The 23,689-nt window shown below is 35.6% G+C and overlaps 3 protein-coding genes across 4 annotated transcripts; 2 read left to right on the plus strand and 1 right to left on the minus strand.

Annotated features, from left to right (window-relative positions):
* Positions 1-203: 203 nt before the first annotated feature.
* On the plus strand, positions 204-1,309 carry LOC111807502 (multidrug resistance protein ABC transporter family protein). The gene is made up of 2 exons (XM_023693248.2): positions 204-532; positions 608-1,309. Exons 1-2 carry the CDS (start codon positions 332-334, stop codon positions 977-979), a joined length of 573 nt encoding a protein of 190 aa, XP_023549016.1. The 5' UTR covers positions 204-331; the 3' UTR covers positions 980-1,309.
* Positions 1,310-10,367: 9,058 nt separating this feature from the next.
* Positions 10,368-12,779, plus strand: LOC111806502 (uncharacterized). The gene is made up of 3 exons (XM_023691844.2): positions 10,368-10,634; positions 10,713-11,110; positions 11,372-12,779. Exons 1-3 carry the CDS (start codon positions 10,563-10,565, stop codon positions 12,642-12,644), a joined length of 1,743 nt encoding a protein of 580 aa, XP_023547612.2. The 5' UTR covers positions 10,368-10,562; the 3' UTR covers positions 12,645-12,779.
* Positions 12,780-16,525: 3,746 nt separating this feature from the next.
* Positions 16,526-23,477, minus strand: LOC111807329 (transcription coactivator). Of its 2 annotated transcripts, XM_023693003.2 has the most exons (10): positions 23,139-23,477; positions 22,920-23,015; positions 22,686-22,790; positions 22,198-22,299; positions 22,017-22,101; positions 20,649-20,718; positions 20,488-20,532; positions 17,760-20,018; positions 17,354-17,570; positions 16,526-17,219 (listed from the first exon to the last, which is right to left on the minus strand). In XM_023693003.2, the coding sequence occupies exons 1-10, from the start codon at positions 23,214-23,216 to the stop codon at positions 16,662-16,664; spliced, it is 3,615 nt and encodes a 1,204-aa protein (XP_023548771.2). In that variant the 5' UTR covers positions 23,217-23,477; the 3' UTR covers positions 16,526-16,661. The 2 variants fall into 2 exon arrangements, with proteins under 2 accessions (XP_023548771.2, XP_023548772.2); XM_023693004.2 differs by lacking the exons at positions 22,920-23,015; positions 23,139-23,477 and having other exon boundaries at positions 22,198-22,310.
* Between the last annotated feature and the right edge of the window lie 212 nt (positions 23,478-23,689).

A 23,689-nucleotide genomic window follows, 5' to 3' on the forward strand; every position in this document is an offset into this window, starting at 1 on the left:
GTTATTGAACTAGTTGAACCATCTCCTTTGACTTTAGTTAATTCCTCCACCAAATCTCATGTTGTTGTTGACCAGATCTAAAGAAAAAACCCGACATAATCATGATCATCATCATCATCCATTCATTCATCCCTCTCTCTCTCTACAACAAATCAAGCTTCCTTTAAACTCAAACCCCAACCACTCGACCATCTAATTTTCACCACCATTGCCAAAAACACAAGAGCTTCTCCATTATAATTAATGGAGCTGTTCAACAAACTCTTCCCCACCATCTCTTCTTATTCCTCCCCTCTCCTTCCCCCTCCTCCTCACCTCCGACCACTCTCCGATGGGCAACGTCACCTCCGTATCCGGCGTTGGCAAAGTCGTCCTCTCCAATGGTTCCATTCACGAATTCAACGAGCCCTTGACAGTGGCCGAGCTCATGCTCGAACACCCACGTCACGTTGTCGTCGAGCTCCGCTCGAGTACCGTCGCTGAAAAACGGCCTACTCCATTGCCAGCCGACCTAAAGCTCGATTTGAAAAAGGTACATTTTATAGATTTTTGAGTTTTTAAGGTTACAATATGTTCAATGATTTATTACATATTGTTAATGTATAAGGTTTATATGATGCTACCTATAAGAGGAGGCAAGCCAGTGTCATTGTCGTCCGAGGAAATCCGCCGCGTTCTCCTCTGCGCCAACTCGGCTTTACGGTCGCGCTCTCTCCTCCTATCTTCTTCCAAGGTTCTTCCTTGGTTGGCAAGAGCACGCTCGACAACGACAAGGGCAGTCGGAGTGGATGTTAAAAAGGAAGATTCCACGACGATCGGAGAGGAAATGAGATGGGAAACCGAGATGGCGATGGCGACCGAGGGGAGGCCGGAGTATTTGAGCAGACAATTATCCGGCAAAGCTTGGAAACCAAGCTTGGATACAATTAAGGAGAAGAAATTTGAGAAGAAACTGTCTCATTGGTTGTTCAAATTTTAAAGGCATTTGGAAGACACCAAGCTTTCATATATGATCCAAATAGTTAATATTATAATGTTATAGAACATCGAGATCGTGTTAATCTTGTATGTACGGTTCTAATTAGGGGTTTGGGTCGTATGCCTTAGACGAAGGCCGCCCAGGGTCCACGATCCATGCAGACGTAGTTAACCTTGTCGGGTTGGCTTTTTAGAGCAACGTAACCTTCTGCTCCTATTGATGAAAGGATAGCGGGCTAGTTCTCCATAGCCTAATCATACTTGCTAAAGAATTAGCCCGACAATCCCGTTTCGTGTGACTATTAAATAAAGGGGTATATGAATGAACCGAGACTACCTTTGAATGAGAACGATTTTAAAAAATAAGATGAAATACCTACCCGAACCGAAAACACCAACTTCACCGTCATCATCATAACATATCAACCACCAACAACCACTATAATTTTTGTTCCTAAGATCTAATCACCAACCAATGAAATCATGAGGTTGTTGGGAGATTATAAACTTACTTCACATAAGATATTTTCTATATTTAAACAATATTATAATTTGAGTTTACTTTGTTATATTTACGGAAATGCCGGTGGGAGCCCATATTTGGTACAAGGCCCATTAAGAAGCCCATTGATAAGCCCATTCATAAGCCCATTAAGAAGCCCATTCACTTGAATCTGCCCCAAAGTAAGTGGGCCTACCAATAATCAAATATTGATAAAACTTCAAAAGAATATATAAAATTTTTATCAGTGGGACAAAAATCTTTGTATACGCGTTTATCGGTAGCAGCTCAAGCCACCACTAGTAGATATTGTATGTTTTAGCTCGTTACGTACTGTCGTTAGTCTCATAATTTTAAAACGTGTCTGTTAGGGAGATGTTCTACACCCTTATAAGAAATGTTTCATTACCATCTCGAGACGTGAGATCTTGCATTTTTAGACTGTCTTGTTCGATGGATATGAGAGACACGTGGAGGCGTGGAGGGAATTGAGAGGAAGTACATGTATGAATGATCAACAAAAACAGTTCCTAAAGGAGGAAGTGTATGTCCAAAAATAGGAAGGGCTTCAATAATTGGCAAATCCCCTGATGCCTACCCAACTCATCATCCATTTCCCCCCATGTGCCCCTTCACTCAAGCTCCCATGTGCATCCCATCATCGAATACGAGTGTTTCTCGATAATTTGGATCTAAAGGATAAACCCAAAAATCCACCTCAATTAGAGTCAGGGTGGTCGAGGCCGAGTTGAGCATTTGAGACCGAGGAAAACAGGGCACTAACAGATATTGTCTTTTTTGAGTTTTCCTTTTAAGCTTATAAACAATGCCCTGTTTTCCTCTGCAACCGATATGGGATCTCACAATCCACTCTCTTTTGGGGTCCAACGTTCTCGTTAGCACTCGTTCCCCTCTCCAATCGACGTAGGAGCTCACAATTCAGCTCTTCCTAAGTCAACTCTCGGTTTTGACCTCTTATTAAAACCCTAAATGGTTACTCTCTTCATTAAGTTCAATTAAATTAAAAACAATAATCTAAATATATAATAAAAATTTTAAAATAAACTTTCCCCTAAAACCACCAAATATTTTTATCCAATCTAAACGCCACGTGGTTTCACCTTATTGGCCCACCAAACTTTCCTTACAAGCAAAAGAGTTGACGAAAGCAATAACAGTAACCCATACGCTTCCCATCCTAAATGGACATATTTATTATATTATATATATTTAATATAAATTAATTAATTAATTTGGAAAATACATGCCTTTCGCAATAAGGCTGACTTGGAGGGGTGGGCTCAAAAAATATTCTCAACAAATTGAAAATAAATAAAATAAAATAAAATAAAATATAAATTATCCTCTTTCCCCTTATCTTTTTCCTAATTACGCTTCTACCCCAGTTTTAGGTTCCAATTGTGTACACTCGAGTTTATTATACCATCACTGTGAAACTGGATCGAAGAACGTTGGTCAATTTGGAGTTTGACTTTTATCTAATGATTGATCGTGGTCAAAGATTAAAGTCAACCATACTAATTATATATGGAAATAAGTAATAAGAACAAACCCAAATTTATAAAATATTAAGAGAATTTTAAAAAGTATTTTTAATTGCCTTTAAAATAAACCATTACTAAATGTAAAATTAAAAGGAAGTTGAAAACTTGAAAAGCTGTAGAATGAAAGTCGCATCACACCCCATTAGAAGGGGTGGATACATCATCTATTGAACTTGATTGGCACGTGGAATCCACGTTGGAAAAAGAAAAATAAACCCCACCAATAAATATACGTCATTATTTATTTATTTAAATACTTAAATCTTAATCTTACTACTGATGAAGCAGCATTTTCATGAGGATTACTTCTTACTAAACTGAATTATATTAATTTTAATTTTAATTTAAAGAAGTTGTTACCTTTTCCCATCAATAAAAACAAAATAAGTGTATATAATTAATATTTAAATTACTCGATTAATTAAAACATTGGATTACGCTACGATATGATTATAAAATATTAGTTTTCGTCACACGAGATAATGGTATTGGTTGGTTAACGTATGCATTTTTTATTATTTTATTATTTTTATTTTTTATCATAAAAATATAAAATGGATAAAAATAAGTTAAGTTAATGTGTACTTTGATATTTTCAATATATGCTATATAATAAAAATTGTTATTATTTATTATATATTTATTGGTAAGAACTAGGCCATTCATTTTTGGTAGTGTACTATTTTCATATTTTTCAAGGTGACAATTAATTTTGGCCCCCTCCTCTAAATGAATGGCTTACTTATTTACGACATAAAATAACAAGAAAGCAACCTTAATTAGTTCCGGGTACATTTCAATTTTTTTTCCTCTTATTTTTAAGTCCCAATCGAGAGATTAGACTTGAGCATGTTGGATAAACAAGACTCTCCACAATGGTATGATATTCTCCACTTTCAACATAATCTCTCGTGGCTTTGTTTCGGGCTTCCCAAGAGGTCTCATACCATATCAATGGAGATAGTATTATTTGATTATAAACCCATGATTATTCTCTAAATTAGTGGATGTGAGACTTTCATCTAACAGAGTATACGTTGTCCGGTCCTAGACGACGCGATCCGAAGTTGGCTTGATTGACTCAGTGCTAAGAGTGAGTGTCGCACAATCTCCAAATTTGTTGCCAAGAAAAAGGCGATTGTGACAGTTGACTCTTAAATTACATGATCAAGGATTCTAAAACTTCGTGTAACAGTTAAAACCAACCGCTAATAGATATTGTCAGTTTTGGCCAAACCCATCTACTAGGCAAAGGTTTCCAATACTAGGTTCACCTCTCCAAAAGATGTGTAATCTCATAGTTACCCTCAAAATAAAAATGAAAACTTGATTGAAAATAGGAGGAAATTTAAAATATTTAGAGAAACCCAATAATTGTTTTGCTATAAACAAAGGAAATGGAGGTGGGTTAATGGTAAAGATGGGTAAATTATGAGTAAGGTAGAGAGAGAGAGAGAAATAGAAAGGTAAAAAAAGCAGTTTTTACAGAAAGGGTGCAGAGAAGGGAAGAGGGTAAGAGGAAGCACATGGGAAATGGAGAGTAAAAAAAGTCGAATGGGCACGTGAAGGTTCATCGGGGAGCACGTGGGGTGGGCATAGAGCAGGAAATCCCCAGAGCTTGTTGGTGGCATTGTTAATGGGCTCTGGTTTGGTTTGGATCGAGAATGAAGGGAGGGAAGGGACGCCATTGGAGGAAGCTGTATGAGAGCTTCATGATTGGAGCTTATGAGAGCTTCGTGCAGAGTGAAGAAGGCCACATATATATTTTATAATTGCAAGAGAAAAAACCTTATCCAAAATGGTGTATGATTTCAATATTGGGGAATCTTTAGGACTTCGATGCCTTTCTTCTTGCCCCCTTCCTTACAAACATGTCCACTCTCTTGCTTAATTATATGTTCTAAACGGACTTGAATCGACAGTATTTTGCTTGAAACAATTTTACATGGGGTGAGGACAAAACATACTAAAAGAACATGTCTTGGTCATTAGAGATAGTCTTCACTCCTAGGAGTGAGGAGTAAATGATGTAACTATGTCTCAAGGGATTCAGGGGATTGTTGGGACCATTAAGAATCCAATCTCGATTCTAAATCCTAATTCGAATTCTGGGTATGAGTTGTTACAACATATATCTTCAGTTAAGAGGTAAAAAATTCAAACTTGTCTCAAGGGATTTAGGGGGTTGTTGGGACCATTAAGTACTAAATCTGAATTTTGGGTATGAGTTGTTACAATGTATATCTTCAATTAAGAGGTAAAAAATTCAAATTTGTCTCAACGGATTCAGGGGATTGTTGGGACCATTAAGTATCCAATCTCGATTCTAAATCCTAATCTGAATTCTGGGTATGAGTCGTTACAACATATATTTTCAATTAAGAGGTAAAAAATTTAAACTTGTCTCAAGCTATTTAGGGGATTGTTAGGACCATTAAGTACCGAATCTCGATTCTGAATCCTAATCCGAATTCTGGGTATGAGTCGCTACAACGTATATCTTCAATTAAGAGGTAAAAAATTCAAACTTGTCTCAAGGGATTCAAGGGATTGTTGGGACCATTAAGTATCGAATCTCGATTCTAAATCCTAATCTAAATTCTGGGTATAAGTCGTTACAACATATATGTTCAATTAGGATGTAAAAAATTCAAACTTTTCTATCCCACAAGTTATTTAACTTAAGAAAAAGGGGAAAATGGGATTAAAACATATACATTCAATCAAGAGGTCAAAGGTTTGAATCTTTCCGCTCACATATTTAATTTAGCTATTGTAAATGTTTAATTTAACGGTTATCTTTTTTTCTTTCAATTATTAATGAAAAAATAAATAAATAAATTTAAACTAAAATAATTGAGCCAATAATTAGTGTATAACACCTAAAGTCCTCCAAGTAGAATTCCCATACAATCTTGAAGCATAAGCTTGACTCCAATCAAAAGTCAAACCATAATAATAATTATAATTATTATTTAAATAAATCTTGAAAAAAACATATATAAATTCAACAATACACATGTTTATCCACCAATAATTTCAAGCAAAAATAATTTTCTCAAATGCCTTCCCTTCATTATTATACCATCTACCCTAATGCATAAAATTTAAATTAAAATAATTAAAATAATTAAATAAATAAATTCCAATGAAATGACAAGAGAAAAAGGAAAATAAATAGTTTTAAAAACAATTTAATTGAAAGCAAATGCCAATGTCCCCATTTATCAAAATATATTCATATGGTTATTTATCTTCTCATTCAGACAGCACATGTGTTTATAAATAATATAAATAATTAAATTGGTTTTTTTTTTAATTTATATATAAAATAATTAAATTCGGCATTTCATATGCAAAACAAAGACTTCCTTTCTAGGTGGACAACTTCTTCCATATACTACAAAAATATGGCTAAGGGAAAAAAGTCTTTGTTTTGTAGGCCTATCGAGAAGATTCATTCGTATATTTAAGAAGACACCAAGGAAGATGGAGGACCCTAGTTTTGAATCGAGCCAAAATGAGTGGCCCCTGTAAAGCCAACATAAGTGGAAATTATTTGAGACAACGAACAAGGCTCGTGTTGTAATTAGATGTCGTATGTCGCGCGTGTATTCTATAATTGCTGTTTTTCGTTGTTCGGTTTTTTAGCTTGAACCCAATTATCGTAAAACTGGGTTTGTACAGGGTTTCGATGAAGGTATAAGTTTTTATTGAAAACCCTAATAAAAAAAGAAAATTTGAGACAAATAACCTCGCAATAATAACTTAAAAAACAATTATAGGGTGACGATAAAATTTTATAATAAAACATAAATTAATGTGAGGATGAACGTTATTTAATTATATATATATATATATAAATAAAGAAAGCTATAATAATAATAATATTAATAATAATAATAATAATAATAATGGACAGTGATGTGTATGTGCATTGGGAATAAAGAAGAGAGTGCGATGTATACGTGGATGACAGCGAGGATAAGGTGAGCTGTGACAGAGAAGCCATGTCTCCAATGGCAGTTTATTGGAGGGTTAGTGACCTTAGGTTTGACCCTATATGGGAATGGAGATATGGCATTTGGTTTTGGTCCTAAAAGTCCCACTGGTCCCCACAACCTTACCCTCTTTCACGGACACAACCCCAAGGGGCTACCCCCCTTTTGTAGGGTCCCCTGTCCCGTCATCATTCTCATACCCTCCCTACTTACGCCAATCATTTATCTTTTTTAAGAGAACTTGTACTAATAGAAAAAAAAATATAGCAGATATTGTCATTTCTTTAGTTTTTTCCTTGCAGAATACGTCTGCTAAGTAGAGGTTTCTACACTCTTATACAATCCAATCCTCTTCGGGACCTTGCATCCTTTCTAGCACATCATTCACTGTCCACCTCCCTTTGAGGTTTAGCGTCCTCGTTTGCACACCACCCAGTGTTTGCCTCTAATACAATTTGTAACACCTCAAGCTCGCCGCTAGTAGATATTGTCCTCTTTGGGCTGAAATGTAAGATTCGACATCGATTGGAGAGAGGAACAAAACATTTCTTATAAAAGGACGTGGAAACCTCTCCCTAACAAACACGTCTTAAAATCTCGAGAGAAAATTCAAAAAGACAATATCTACTAGGGGTGAATTTGAGCTGTTACAGTCAATATTGACATTTTCCGTTGGTATCAGTATTAAAAAAAAGAAAAAAAAAAAATCTTTACCCCACTTAAAAATAATCATGAAATTATAATTATTAAGTTAACTAACTTCCATAATTTGTAATTAATTTAATATCATTCAATTAATTGCATTAATTTATGTTTTTTAAAACAGCTATTTATTAATTTTAAAAGAATATTATTTTTATTTCCTCCTAATAATATTTTCCCTAACTTCCATCACAAATAATGAATTAATAGAATATAAAATAAGCTATTTATAACTTATAAGTTAAAACGTTGTCGTTTTATTTCCACTGTTGGTATATTTCAAATCATTGTTCCTATAATAGGCAACAACGCAATAATGAAAACCAAGACAAAAACAAATATAAAACTAAAATAAAATTGATGCCGAGCTGGCATGCACAGTCATCCTTGTAATTATTCCAAATCATAAGTCGACACGTGGATGCATTATATTTAAATTGTAGTTGGGAACTGAACCTAGGCATTCCCATTATTTGTGGCTGAAGTTAAGTAATATTTTATATATTTAAAAATATATATATATATACATTAAGATTATTATTGACAATTATTAATATAAATTATATATATCCCGATGCGTGTCGAGAAAAATAATAATAATAAAAAATAACTCGACATTATTGTTAATTGAAAATTGAAAAATAAAAAATAAATGATAAAATTTTATTAATTTATTTTTAGCACATTTAGTGACTCTTTCTTTTTTTTTGGAAAAATTAATTTATTTTGATTAATATTAAATTAGAGAAATTAATTTTTAATTTTTATACAGTAAAATCATCACCCAAAAGTCAAATACTTACCATTTTATATTTTCTCTATACAATTACAAAATAAAATATATTTAAAAAAAAGTCAAAAATAGGTACCCAAGTAGAGAATTAAAAAATATATAATTAAAAGTAAAAGATGAGGTGGCAAGGTGAGGTGGCAGAAGTGGGAAGAAGAGAAGGCATAACTGAAAGCACAAGCAAAGCCAAAAATAAAAATGAGAAGAAATGGGAATGTAGGGTTGGGGGGAACGAGGGTAGAATGGGAATTTCACAATTTGGATTTTAAAATAAATAATAATAATAATAAAAGGGCATATGGGATAGGTAGATGTGGCTATCTATAATACATGTGCATTCATTAAAATCAAAGCATGAAAATGAAATCAAAAGTAAACTCCCAAAAGAAAAAAGGCATGATTCTTGTGCCTTCTTTTTCATTTTTATGTACTAAATAATAATAAATGTAATTAATATCTTAACGTATACCTTATCGTAGAAGATGTTGGCGAGTACCGGGATGAGAATAAAGTCTTCTTATAAGGGTGTGGATACCTCTCCCTAACAGATGCGTCTTAAAAACCATGAGACTGACGACGATACGTAACAGACCAAAGTGGACAATATCTGTTAGCAGTGAGTTTGAACTGTTACATGCAAGTCCATAAAATATCTATATATTTTTTTTTTTGTGAATAAAAAATGTAATAATTGTAACGTGGGCATCAACCCTTTTGGCAACATAGTCCCTATTGCAATAAAAGAGTTGTTCAAATTAATGATGTATGGAAAGATTATGAGTTTAAAAAAAAGAAAATCATTGAGAGTTCTTTTTATTTATTATATATATAAAAAGAAAATAATAATTATTATTATTAGGGCTAAAATGGTAAATTAAGGGTCAATCGGAAATAAATAAACCGGTATCTTTCCCACTCGTTATTTGCTTACTTTTCAGGCAATTTGATGGCGTTTTTATATCTTTTTCAAACCGGTGGTTGAATCCAATGACCCGTGATGACATAATTACCCGCAATAGCCGGTCACTTCCCATCTCCTCACTGCTTGTACCCGGTCACTTATCAACTCCCCTAGTCTTTTAGGGATTAATCTTCCTTTTCTTGTCACCGAAGATTATTCTATTTTCTATTTTTTTATGACCATATTAGTCTTTAAATTTCATAAATAAATAAATAAAAAAAAACAAAAAAAAAAAAACAATTTTGCTGCTATGTTCTTAGATAAGATTAGGGTACGAGATTAGAGGATAATACCGAATTAATCAAATCATTAAGTACCGTTTGGATTGAATTATTAAATTATTTTTAAAATTTTAAATTACTCGACCCAAAATATCAACTTATTAGACACAGAATTAACATTTATTTGGTAGGCAATTTAATTTATATTTTTTATTTAGTTTGGCGAATATGCATTTGGTAGGCAATCTTGATTTGTGTAATTTATACAAATGTCGAAAAATAACGTTTTTAAAATATATATATATATATATATATATATATATAAATGATAATAAAATTTATTTAATTTGTGTTAAATTAAAAATATATATATTATATAACAAAATATTTAATTCAATAGTCTATATTAAAAAAAATATATATTAGTTTTATTATAGTTTAAGAATATAAATGAGAATCAAAATTCAGTAAATATATATTTGAAAATATAAATATTTTTTAATGAATTAAGCTTTAAAAATAAATAAATAAATAAATAAATAAAACGATGTGGGGCCCAGTGCCTGTATCAGCCCTCCCCACTGTAATAGAAAGAAAGAGAGAATCTATGGTGTGTTGCCAGCTATGAAGCTGAAGGATCAAAGCTTTCCCTTGGGGTCAAAGCTGGCATTTTATTTTCTCTCTCTCCTCTCTCTCTCTCTCTCTCTTCCCTTTATTTACTCTCTCCGCCATTTCTGCTTCACATTTCAAATCTCTCCCCCACTCTCTCCGCCTCCCCTAGAGAGAGAGCAAAAAAAAACAGAGCCCCCAAAGGCCTGAGGGAAGAGCCCCCAGAAACGACAATGGCGGTTTCTTCCCAATACTCCTCTTCCTCTTCCATTGACAAGAAAAACTGGTGGCTCACCAACAGAAAGGTAACGTTAACATAACCCATGTTCTTGTTTCTTCATTTTTCTCGAATGGGTTTCTGATTTTCAATCCCTAAATTTCAGATTGTTGATAAATACATCAAAGATGCAAGAACCCTAATCGCTACTCAAGAACACAGAGAGGTTTCCGCCGCTCTTAATCTCATCGATGCGGCTTTGGCTCTCTCTCCTCGTCTTGAACAAGCCCTCGAGCTTAAAGCTCGAGCTCTGCTCTGTCTTCGCCGGTTTAAAGATGTCGCCGATATGCTACAGGATTATATTCCTAGTATCAAGATTTCCGGCGAGGATTCCGTCGGCTCTGATGGCTCATCCCAACAGCTCTCCAAGGACAGAGTTAAGCTTCTTGGCTCGGCCGAGTCACATGGTTGTGACTCGTCGTTTAAATGCTTCTCTGTTTCTGATTTGAAGAAGAAGGTCATGGCTGGGCTCTGTAAAAATGGCAACAAAGAAGGGCATTGGAGGTATTCATAAATGGAAAATGCTCTGTTTCATTGGTTTTTTTTTCTCTTTTTCTTGGGTAATGGTTCGTTTTTGATTTGGGTGCATTAAATGTTTTCTGGGTTCGTCTTTTTATGTGGTGGCGTTTTTGTTATTTATTGTTATGATTCAATGCTTAAAGAACTGTAAAAAACCCCATTATTCGATCTTTTGGGCTTACTTTTTCTGCAACTTCCTCTGTTTTTACCACTCTGTTCTAAATACTCTGTTTTGCTCTGTTTTAGATACTTGATTTTGGGACAAGCTTGTTGTCATTTGGGGCTGATGGAAGACGCCATGGTTCTACTTCAGACCGGAAAGCGGCTAGCTACAGCGGCATTCCGCCGCGAGAGTATATGCCGGTCGGAAGATAGCTTCTCGCTGTCTGATTTCCCTTTCTCCAGTGACATTTCGACTACGAATCCACCGAATACGCCGCCACGAGCCCTGTCGGATTCGGAAACAATCAGTAATCTCCTTAGCCATATTAAGCTTTTGATTCGCCGGAGGACGGCAGCTCTTGCTGCTCTTGATGCTGGTCTGTATTCTGAGGCTATTCGCCATTTCAGTAAGATTGTCGATGGTCGTCGTGGCGCGCCTCAAGGCTTCCTTGCTGAATGTTACATGTACCGTTCCTCTGCTTATCGATCGGCTGGTCGAATTGCTGAGTCGATTGCGGATTGTAATCGAACATTGGCGCTTAATCCTAGCTGCATTCAAGCATTAGAGACCAGAGCTGTGCTGTTCGAATCGATTCGATGCTTACCGGATTGTTTGCACGATTTGGAACATTTGAAGCTTCTGTATAATACCATATTGAGAGACAGAAAGCTGCCGGGTCCAGCTTGGAAGAGACAGAACATGAGATACAGAGAGATTCCTGGGAAGCTATGTGCATTAACAGTGAAAATTCAAGAATTGAAGCAAAGGGTTGCTTCAGGAGAAACTGGGAATGTGGATTACTATTCATTAATCGGGCTCCGACGCGGTTGTTCGAGGTCGGAGTTGGAGAGAGCTCATTTGCTGCTATGTTTACGACACAAACCCGATAAAGCTATGAACTTTATCGAGCGATGCGAGCTTTCAGATGATCGTGATCTCGATTCGGTTCGAGACAAGGCAAAAATGTCAGCATTGTTGTTGTATAGAATGCTGCAGAAGGGGTATTCGAGCATCATGGCGACGATCTCCGACGAGAAAGCGACCGAGAAACAGAGGAAGAAGGCTGCAGCTGCATTACAAGCAGCACAGGCTGCTGCAATTCAAGTGCAGCAGCAGCAGCAGCTACTACAAGCTCAAGAATGTCACCTAGAAAGGGAGCTCATCAAAGCAGCGTTAAGAACACCGTCGAAGCCTATGAAAACCGAACGAATCGGTGCATCGGACAACAAATCGTCGACGGAGAAATCGACATTCCAAGGAGTATTCTGCCGTGATCTCACCGTAGTTGGTAATTTGCTATTGCAGGCCGGATTAAACCGACCGCTGCCAGTGAAGTACGAGGCACTGAGCTGCTGAATTCACGACCAAATCTAAATGTAAAACATGGGCTTTGCAAATCTTGAGGTTCTTTTTATTATTGTACAAACAAAAAAGCTAAAAAGAAAACAACTTTCAAATTAATGTCGTAAAAATTTTGGTCACTGTTCTTCACTCTGTTCTTCATTTGTACTGTTTTTTTTTTAAGAACTTAATGTACAGAATCATTATCAGTTCATGAGTTTGGTGGGTATTAAATTTATGGGATTGTCACGAATGGAAAATCGTGAGACTGACGAACGCTAAAATAGACAATATCGATTAGTGGTGAACTTCAACTGTTATAAATAGTATCAAAACTAGACACCAAACAGTGTACCAACGAGTATATTAAGTGGGTCTCGAAAGTGAGTGAATTATGAAATCTCTCATTGGTTAGAGACGAAATCTAAGCACATTCTTCATAAGGGTGTGGCTATGACAGGTAACCGACCCTAAAATAGGGAGGAGGGTGAGGTGAATTTGCATTTTTAACCCATTAAAAGGGTAAGTTTTGGGGTAAAAATCCAAATACAATGAACAAAAAAAAATGGTCAGTAAATTGAATGATTTCAAGGAGTGGTGTGGTAATTTTCCTGCCACCTATGAACAAAAAAAGGTAGAGAATCATTATATGGAATTGATTCTTGTTTTTGTCACTTTAACACAAGCATTGGATGAATTGATTGCCCTCACCCAACCCCATCTTTTTCTTTTTCATTTTGGAGCGATACAACGATTACTTTTTTTAAGGTAAAACCACGGCTCTCGATGATCTATAAACTATATCTATATTAGATCAGTCAAATTTGATTTTAGAAATAAACGTCCATGAAATTTATATCATAAAAACAGTACAACAGTCTAACGTGCAAGAAGATATAAAATAAAATTTAAAGAGAATTAAAAGGATGTATTGACGTTTTAAAAGAAAGTGTTTATCTTTGCTTGGAAGAGATAGTGTGGACTCAGATCGCATTGCACATGTCTCTCCTTATCCATCTCTCTATCCCTTAAGCAAAGTTTTTCCCTACCAAATTCCCTTTAGAATAACTTGAGAGAATAGCAAATGTGAGGGTTTTTTGCTTTTCTTTTCTTTTTTCTTTTTTCTTTTTCTTTTCTCTTTTCTCCCCATTTTTTAATATATTTTTACCATAAAAAATCAAATCAAATCAATACAAATAAATAATATATATATATATATATATATATATATAACATGGTATAATTTTATTTTTATTTTAGTCTCTAAATTTAATGGATTGGATAATATATACGAATAAATTAATTGAATAAAAAAATGTATTTTGATTACTAAAATGATTTTTTTAAAATTTGGGAATCAGATTTTATTTTTCTTGTGGTGAAAGAAAAGGGAAAGGGGGGGTTGGGATTTGCAATTGTTTTTCACGAGGGGAAAAATAAAAATAAAAATAAAAAACATATTTATAATATATGGAATGAATTGCAAATAAGAGGAAGAGTAGGGGCGTATGTGTAAATATGTAAAATAAGGGAGTGATTAGGAAAGAAACACGTGATGTTAAGAATATTGGAGGTCGTGGCCAGATATGATGATGTCAGTTACACCATGTGATGCTATCATGTCATGTGCCTTTTTCTCTCTCTCTCTCTACAAAATTTTAAATAAATAAATAATTAATTAATTAATTAAATGGGGTTTTCTTTTTTAATTTTAAATAAAAAGGGGGTTTTTTCTTATGGGTTTTGGTCAAAAAACAGAGCTGGTTTGGTGTAATGGGGAGATCTGACAAATTCTTTTCACATTGCACAAATTCAAATCATTCCAAATAATAATAATATTGATAATAATAATAACTTTAATTCAAACTATTTAGAATGTGTGTGGGGGATAAGGAATTGGGTATTTTAATTCAGTTCTTGGGGTATTTTTTTAAGTTTGTTTGAATTGTGTGAGATCTGAGGGGTTTTTTTAATTAAAAAAGCACAAAAAAAAAACGGTATTTTAAATATATTTTATTTATATATAAAAAAAAACCATGGTTTGAGTAGAGTTGGTTTTGAAATAATTGTAAATATAAAAGTAATTTTGTAAAAGACGTTATGAACATGGTGAATGGTTGTTATCTCCCATATCACTTCACTACCACATCTGTAATTTTATTTTCACTTTTTACCCCACCTTTTCGCTCAGCTTTTAACTGGGGAAAAGGGTTAAAAAAACAAACAAAATTAAAATAAGTACATTATTTTTTTTACTTTTTGGCTAATAGGTGATAGATCAATAATAGCAAGAAAGTCATATGAAGAGGAATTGTTAAATTCAATGATAAAACAGTGAATTAATATAATATATTTCCATCTATTTGTCAAAAAAATAATAAATGGTTGAGGATTATTGGGAGTGAGTCCCACATTGGCTAATTGAAAGAAAAATCATGGGTTTATAAGTGAGGAATACCATCTCCATTGGTACGAGGCATTTTGGAGAAGGCTAAAACAAAGTCAAAGTGGGCAATATCATACTATTGTAGAAGTCCGTGATTCCTAACATAAATATTATAATAGAAATGCTCAATATAATGTTAAATATACCCATAAGTTCATCATTCAAGAGATCTCAGTAGAACAGTTCCTTCAAATACATTCCATATATTAAAAGCAAAGTCAAGATAAATGATGGTAGGTAAGAAAAATAATAATCATAATAAGAAATAATCACAGATTTTAATTAGAGGATATGGACAAGCTGCCAAACTTTAATATAACAATCTAAGTAAATCCCTTCACTATTACCACAAGTCAACTTCTCATTTTTGAAACAATTGCATTGCAAAAGTTACCAAATTTGAGTACATCCTAATAACTTTATTGGCTTTATATGTGTGAGAGGAAGGCTGCAGATATGATGGAAGAGTTGGTTGAAGATAAAAGGGTGGATGGGGCCCAAGAAGTTTCCACAAAGCAGGTAAAGCCCTACTCTTTCTATCATGGTGTAGCCTTGGCCATTTAAAGAAACTGCCAACCAGGTAATTCAAACGTGATGGAAGATGTCACTATTCACATCCTCATACTTTCAAATCAACCCCCCTAGCTAATCAAGATTCATAAGTAAATTTAACAAAAAACTACTATCAAGTATCAAAACATAATTTCATTGATAATATGAATTAAATCTTTCTCCAATCCCTAAACTTCAATCTTTAAATTCTCTCTCATACGATTATTTAAGCACTTTCCCCTCTATATACTTTGTTCCAATTCCCCCACACTTCCATAATACTTAATTTGGTTTCTGGTCATCTAGTACATCTAGCATAATTCTAAGTGGCTTCTCTTCGAACTTTAGGTCACAAATTTATTCTGACATCAAACAAGATTTCTAACATAATTTATGCAAATATCACACAAGATTTCTATTTATTCACCATCAACATAACTCTATGATAAATAAAAATTTATAACTTACCTTAAAGTCATAGGTTCAAATTCTCGACCCACATGTGAACCTAAAACATATATTTTCAAAATAAAGGTAAAACATTTAAATCTCCACCTACACGTTCTTGAACTCAAAAAATTCATGTGCTACATTTGATGGATGTTCAAGTTGAAATGCATAAACTTAAATCATAAATCATGCAAATATCATGGTAAGACCAACGTGAAAATAAGTTTCTATGCAAACTTTTTAGGCAAAAAGAAAAGGGGTTTCTAAACTCGAATCATAAATGAAGCGAAGTTTTCGAGGATAGCATACGTATGCAAAAATGGCAACTAAAGCTGAACCTAACTGAAGCCTGGAATGATAAACATTACCATTACCAACCATCCAAAGTAAATAGCTTGCAAACCTGAGTGATTGGAGAAAAAGATCCAAACCGCAGCAGACCATCAACTGAGGAAACCCCCAATGCCATCTAAAAGACCTGGAATGGTACATTCAACTTCATTTGTTTAAGCAAGACGGAAATATACAAGATTTAGAACAAAACAACTTTTCTGATCATTAAAATTAATATGCAAAATCTAATGTTACTTCCTCTTCACTGACACTCCCTTCTTCCTTTTATTTGGAGAATTGCTGTTTCTACTACTAATACAGTCTGAACAAAACCAATCACCCTCTGGAATATCCAGTAATGGAGGATTGCAGCAATCTGTATGCATGCCAATTCCACAACCAATTGAACCATCTTCATTGCCACAAATGAGCATCACTTCACCTCTATCTTGAGACCCGCACTCTTGGCAAGCTATATCATTATCGCTACAATCGTCCTGTGGGCTCTCGTCTTTGGAAACTTCTGCTCTACTCTGAAGGTTGCCAAAAGATTTTTCCGCCCATGCATGAGTATTATACAAAACATGTTTATCAAGAGGATAGCCAGGTTTGCAGACATATTCAACCAAGTAATCTGCTGCTACACAGGGTATCTCATTATTTAAGAACTCTTGGACCCACATATCAGCACGTGGCATGCCAGGGCTGACAACAGCAAAATCAACTCCAGAGTTAAGGAATTTAGTGTAAGGTGGAGATGTGGCTAGTATTGTTCCATCTCCAGCCTTAACAGCACGCTTGAGAGTATCCTGTTTCATGATTAGCAGATGATGTATATGTCAATAAAACCAATATCTTCACCAAGTAACGTTTGAAAGGAGCATTATAGCTTAAGTGGCTGTAAAGTACGATGGCAAATTTTGAAACTTCCGCACTGACGTACCAGAGGTGGAGCAATACATTCCCCATATATGATAATACGCATTCCATAGAAAGCACCATGACCCGTATTCTCCCTCAAGAGCCGCCACTTCCTAGGAGCTTCCAAATTGATTGCTCCGTCTTCAGTGAGGCTATTTTGGTACCATTCATAAGGCTCCTCCGTCAAGAGTTTTCCAGCCTGACTACTATCTGTTAGATAATCAGATTTGAGAATCCACCTGCACCGTTAAACCCTGTACTTCAGATCTTTTATGTAGACTAAGTTGTTAAAAAGTAACATACAGCAATTGAATTCTAAATATCTTACATGAAAAGACAATATAAATAATACCTCCATCACTTCTTAATTTAATTTTTGGATTTCATGTATTCTTAAAAAAACAAAATTGACGGAAGAAACATGTTACCTTCCAGATGCTGCAGCCGAAAAAAACTTTTCAGTTCTACGGACTGGATCGGGGGCTATAAAATGTGTAGCCTGATATGACCACTGATGAGAATCTCTACAAACTCTACCTTTCAAATGCTTGATTACCTTCTGAAACTCCTTCCTTTGTAGACGATGTCCACTCAAGATAAAACATACGGGTTCAGGTTTTACTTCTCTCAAAACGTCTTCAACTTCCATGGAAGATTTGACACTGATCTCTGAATATTTTTTATTGGCCTTTCTTTGATTTGTATTAGACTTGACCGCAGGTTTATCTAAACAATGCTCAACAAGATCGGCAGTTTTATCACCTACATTACATGGCTCATTTTCCTTCTCTGACTTATAATCGGGTATAGTATGGACTTCAGTATGACGACCTGCAGCAAGCAACTGGGGTTTCTTCCCAGTCTTCTCATTTTTCTTACGGGGTGCTTTACCAACCTTACCTTGTTTAGACTTCATTTTCGATGAGTTTATCGACGTTGTTTCTTCCGTTGGACTTCTCTCTCCTACATTCAATTTTGATTTTTCATCTTCTACTCTTAATTCATCCAGCTGTACATCCCCAATGAAAACGGGTTCTCTGGGTTCAATCACTTCTTCTGTACCCGAAGGAATCGTATCATCAAGTAAACTAGTACTATTGTTACATTTTACTCCAGATGCAGTCTCTTTTGCTGGCTTATCCTCATCGCTCATTAACTGAACTTCCTTAAAATTCTCCTTATCCATCGTTTGCTGCTCAAAATCTGCTTCTTTATTTTCTGGATTTGTAGTTTTGTCATCCTCATCCATGGCTTCATAGTTGTGAGAAATATCCCCCATATCTGTTGTCTCCACAACCTGTTTCACTCCAATACTGACATCTTGAGGAGATGAGCTGAAGAGTTTTTCATCATTCCCACAAGATGAAGAAACTGAATAATTCAAGGAAGTGGTTTTATTCGTGAGAATAGAACCCTTGCGACCGGCACTGCCCAACTTTGTTCTAGAACCCAAGCTCTTTTTGGCGAACATCTTTATTCTTTGTTGTTTGGAAGGAAAGTCGCTACTTTGAACAGAAAAATTCAAATTAGTGGGCGAAGCTGAGTTCGTAGCCTTGGTACCTCTATCACTTTCAGATGTAGCCGAAACACCATTCTGCTGCCTATCTGTTTCTTTAGTCTTTCCAACCACATCTCCCAAAATCCCGTAATCATGATTTAGCTTGTCGGGCTTATCAGGTGACATGACTTTTCCTGATATCTGGAAGGGGGTTCGAGGAGTCTTCTTGCTGTCCTCAGAGACATCTTCGGTTGGAGAGCTTACACCATCGCTGATAGCTAAGTCGCATGTCAATGGTTTTTTGATAGAACTAGGGGTGTCAGTAATAGCCCTACTATGCTGCAAGTTCTTAGCACGACGCTCACTATAATCATTGTTGTTTAAAGAAACACTTCTCATTTCCAACCCTAAAATTTTTTCGTCAACGGATGGGCTATTCAGGGTACATGATTTTGAGTTCTCGCTCATTTTATGAGATGGAGAAACGTCGCAAGATACATCTGAAATCCTTTTCAGAGGCAATGTAGCATTTGAATCTCCTGTGCCAAATAAATCAGTTCCCCACGAAGAATTTTGCTCGTGGCCTGCGAAAGTTGCGTACTTCACTTTGTCCATTTTTGCTGACGATACATCACCACTAATATTATCTTTCATTTCAACTACTGCCATTTTACATGAGATATCAGCTCTGTCCAATCTTTCTCCTGAAAACAGTGGAAGTGGAGACTTCGATGAGCTTTTCCTAGAGTAACTGGTAGCACACAGCCGCGGGGACCTTGCTGCAATTGATGGAGTTGTCACCGCCTCATTTTTCACTTTCGACTTCTCAGATTCAGAAGTTTGGATATGCATGTCAGATGGCATAAAAGTCCAAGGAGCACTAAAACCATCATCTTCCTGACAAGTAGGTCTCCCGACAGCACCATGCTTGTCAAACTTTCCAGAAGGACTAAATTTAGTGTCGGTAGTAGGAACTGTCAACATGATCTTAGTATCAGCAATGTTTGTGCGGTCATCTAATGTCCTTGAAGCTGGCAGTGTATAAGGTATTCCACTGGTTGAATGCAAACCAAATTTCATGTTGTCAGGACTCTTCGTGTTTCTCTTCGCGGAATGTTTGGTGATGTCACCGTTAGATTCTTCTTCAGAATCCTTAGCCTCAGCTTCAAACATTTCCATGTCATATCCACTGTAGAGAAACGTAAGAGATTTGAGAACATGAATGGATATATAATCAGCAGGCTAACATGCAGAAGAACATAGCACAAATATTTAGGACACACCCAGCATTCAAAAAAGTGAGATCAAGGTTTTCATAACCATATGCCTACTGTCTCACTAACTTGTCAAAAAGGCAATGCCTCCATGGATAAACCATAACCAAATAGAAGCATACATCATTTAGCATCACCATCCCGATAAGCTACGACTAGCGATATATTCTTCATTTGCAAACAAAGGGTGGTGTCTTCTCTCTTACTGGGTGAGGGTAATTTCATTAAAGATTACTGAAACCCAAATGAATTCCACTAATAAAAGGGGTAAAGCAAAGGGAAAAATTGATCGAGCCAACCAAAACTGAATAATTTAACAGAGTTCCATGCAGTGTTCAATACAAGATTGTCATGCGTTGGGACCAAGACAATGAGCCTACATACCTCATGTTGTAATCTGATTCCGGAAGTAGCATCCATTCCCTCAAGCTGAGGAGAAACAAGATTCAAATCAAACAAATAAATAAAATCTATATTTGTTTACAGAGCACATGAAAATGAGTTGATATTACAGAATTCGACAAGGGAATACAAATAACAAGCACCTGTCTTCCAGCCAACGATGATTGACAAGCTTTATGGTCCTCAGTTTTTTAGCAAGCTCATATTTGTCCCCTGTACATGGTATTCATCGTTATGGTTCACTCTCTTAGAGAAATTAGATAACCGCACCAGCACACACAACAAAAATAAATTGTTAAACAAATCTTTTAAGAAGTGTTTGGCTTGTTAGACGAACACGACTCTCCACAATGGTATGATATTGTCCACTTTGAGCATAAGCTCTCATGGCTTTGCTTTGGGTTTCCCCAAAAGGCCTCATACCAATGGAGTTAGTATTCCTCACTTATAAACCCATGATCATTCCCTAAATTAGTCGATGTGGGACTTCCATCATCCAACACCTCCCCTCGAACAAAGTGCGCCTCCCCTTAATCGAGGCTCGACTCCTTTGGAGTCTTAGTCATTTTTGACTGCCTTCGAGGAGGGGCTTGGCTCCTTTTCTTTAGGAGTTCTTTGTTCGATATTTGAGGATTTGAGGATTTATCAATCTATTGGCACGACTAAGTTTAGGGCATGGTATTGATCATTTCCTAAATTAGTCGATGTGGGGCTTCCATCATCCAACATGGCTCACAAATTCATTTTTTGCAATCTAATGTTGAGAAGTTGAGCCTATATGGTTATATTATGTTTTCTTACGAGAAGTAATAAATTTCGCATGGCTTGGTCTATAAAAACCCATGTTGAATAATAAATCAAGGATTGTCAAACACCCTTTATATTATGTAATTAATTTTTCGAGATCATGAAGCTACCAACCAACATAAGTTGCACAACCAAATTTAGATTACATAAAACTAATCTTCTCAGCCATAAGTTTTGTAACCCGTGCATACATCCCCCTTAAGAGTTTGGAACAGACGAATATGGGAAAGTGAACATAAACTATAGCTAACTAGATAATCTAGCAAACTATTTGTTTGATATTAAAAAAAGCCTAGAAATTATAGTCTTTGCTCTCAAAAAACTAACGACTAATAAATCACAACTAAAGACAGAAGTCATTAATGTGTTTGGATCAAATTCATAGACAGACAAGAAACCTAAAACTGCATTCCCACGTTGCCCAAATTATCGAATAATTCACAACCATTAACAGTATTTTAAAATCCAGAACTATTAAATTCCCTTCTCTTTATTGCTTGCATCAGAAGAATCAATAGCTAATGAAGCAAGAATGACATTGGTTGAATGAAAAGTGGATGTACTAGCGATTATAAATCATACTGATGTTCAATAACTACTAACATAAAATCTTTGCCCGAGTGGAAAAATAGCAAATAAGTATAATAAACACTCTACGAAACGATGGGTATCAAAGCACATAAAAAGAATCAAGATAGACAGACCTTCAAATTTGTAACATATGAGGTGGGTAACTTTATTTGCCACCAGTGGCTTAGAGAATTGAGCACCTATCAAGCCAACCATTGTCTGCGAAGCACATGAAAAACAATTGTAAAATTGTAGCCATAAATAACTAACCAGTGGTCAAGCAAAATAAAAGAGGTAAATGCACATAATTAATACCATAACATCATCTCTATCCTGTCGTTGATACCCAGTCAAGCACATGATCAAACTTTTAGCCCCCGGGATACCATTCAGCCCTCTCAAGGGTCTGTACAATACCTGTTAAGAGGCTAACAAGATAGACCCATAAGTATGCTGATAACAAAGGGTATAGAATCGAGACCAAAAACACTCTAAATTCTGTAAGTACATTTATGCAAGCAACTTCTTATTTCCCCACGAGCTCAGTTAGTTCATAAATATCGTCAAATAGAAACTAAGAACACAGCAATTTTAATCATATTGCATTCAGTTAAACCATGCCTTTCGGACTTTGCAGTCAGAGTATTTAAGCTTACATCCAATAACATTGGCATGATAAATCTAAGAGACCTTTGCTCATGGTGTATACAATATTGCGACCCATGTTCGAAATATAAAGACAATCGCTCCAATTTAAACACAGAACAATACCAAAAAAAAAAAAAAAGGAGTTGAAAACCCACCGAACTAGCATCTGCGAGCAACCCAGAACCATGTCTATGATCAACCCATAAGCCCGTGACAAGCAACTTGCCGTCATTTCGAGCAGCAACACAAACAGGATCATCCTACATATCATACATAGTAACGGTAAAATTTAATTCACAAGGCATCGTTACATTGTAATATCACGACTAGTTACATAATAATCGTGAAAATTGAAATTTCAATTGACTGGGAAACGAAGTAGGGTTTACATAAACAATCTTATTCTTATCCACGATCACATGAGTACAACTCGGGCCATACTGACCAACATCAACCCCTCCGCCATCGATTAGCTTCGACCGAACCTAAAAGAGAGATAAGAACAACAAAATAACGTTTCAAACCAACTCTACTCTTCAACTGCTTAACTCTTAGTCTTAGTAAACAAACAAACAATCAACAGAGAATGAAAAAAGTAAACGAGATACCTGTTTCTCATCGACGTAATTGAATCCAAATAGAACGAACTTAACACCTAAAAATACTTCGCAAGAGTCAATTTCCATCGACAACTCAAATACGATAGACGAAACGATACCCTAGGAAGCCAGAGAGAATGTAAAACATCAGAATCCGGAACTTCAATCTGTACTGCGAACAAATTGGCGGAGGTAGATGGAGAGTGAGAATCTGGCGAAGATCTTTGGGAGAGTGGAAATGGAGTAGAATCAGAGAGCGATTTTGTTGATTCCGGGCTGAATCCTTCGGAGGAAGTTTGAACAATGGCGACACCGATATGAAAATAGATACGAGGGTCGAAGAGAGAGGAAAGTGAAGTAAAAAGGAGGGAATTGGGCAATTTTTTGCTTTTTGATTTCTGTGCCATGGCGGGAGGGTTGAATTTTGCGATTTTGTAAGATTGCGCCACGTGTTATAATCGTCTCTCGACACGTGTCTCTACTTCAACCCTTAAAATAAATCGAATTTACTAGACCGGACCGTTTGAATCAAACTCTACTCGACCGGTCCCTCTGAATTA

Source organism: Cucurbita pepo, chromosome 12, assembly GCF_057944985.1.
Source record: "Cucurbita pepo subsp. pepo isolate OVF chromosome 12, ASM5794498v1, whole genome shotgun sequence".
In the NCBI taxonomy this organism is placed as follows: Eukaryota; Viridiplantae; Streptophyta; class Magnoliopsida; order Cucurbitales; family Cucurbitaceae; genus Cucurbita; species Cucurbita pepo.

Excerpts from the sequence above, each read along its gene's own strand:
- LOC111807329 (XM_023693003.2), bottom strand. The coding sequence starts at position 23,216 with ATGGAAATTGACTCTTGCGAAGTATTTTTAGGTGTTAAGTTCGTTCTA. Across the intron at positions 23,016-23,138 it reads ATTACGTCGATGAGAAACAG|GTTCGGTCGAAGCTAATCGA; the intron begins GTATCTCGTTTA and ends TCTCTCTTTTAG. Across the intron at positions 22,300-22,685 it reads TGCTCGCAGATGCTAGTTCG|GTATTGTACAGACCCTTGAG; the intron begins GTGGGTTTTCAA and ends GCCTCTTAACAG.
- LOC111807502 (XM_023693248.2), top strand. The coding sequence starts at position 332 with ATGGGCAACGTCACCTCCGTATCCGGCGTTGGCAAAGTCGTCCTCTCC. Across the intron at positions 533-607 it reads TAAAGCTCGATTTGAAAAAG|GTTTATATGATGCTACCTAT; the intron begins GTACATTTTATA and ends TTAATGTATAAG.
- LOC111806502 (XM_023691844.2), top strand. The coding sequence starts at position 10,563 with ATGGCGGTTTCTTCCCAATACTCCTCTTCCTCTTCCATTGACAAGAAA. Across the intron at positions 10,635-10,712 it reads GGTGGCTCACCAACAGAAAG|ATTGTTGATAAATACATCAA; the intron begins GTAACGTTAACA and ends CCTAAATTTCAG. Across the intron at positions 11,111-11,371 it reads AACAAAGAAGGGCATTGGAG|ATACTTGATTTTGGGACAAG; the intron begins GTATTCATAAAT and ends GCTCTGTTTTAG.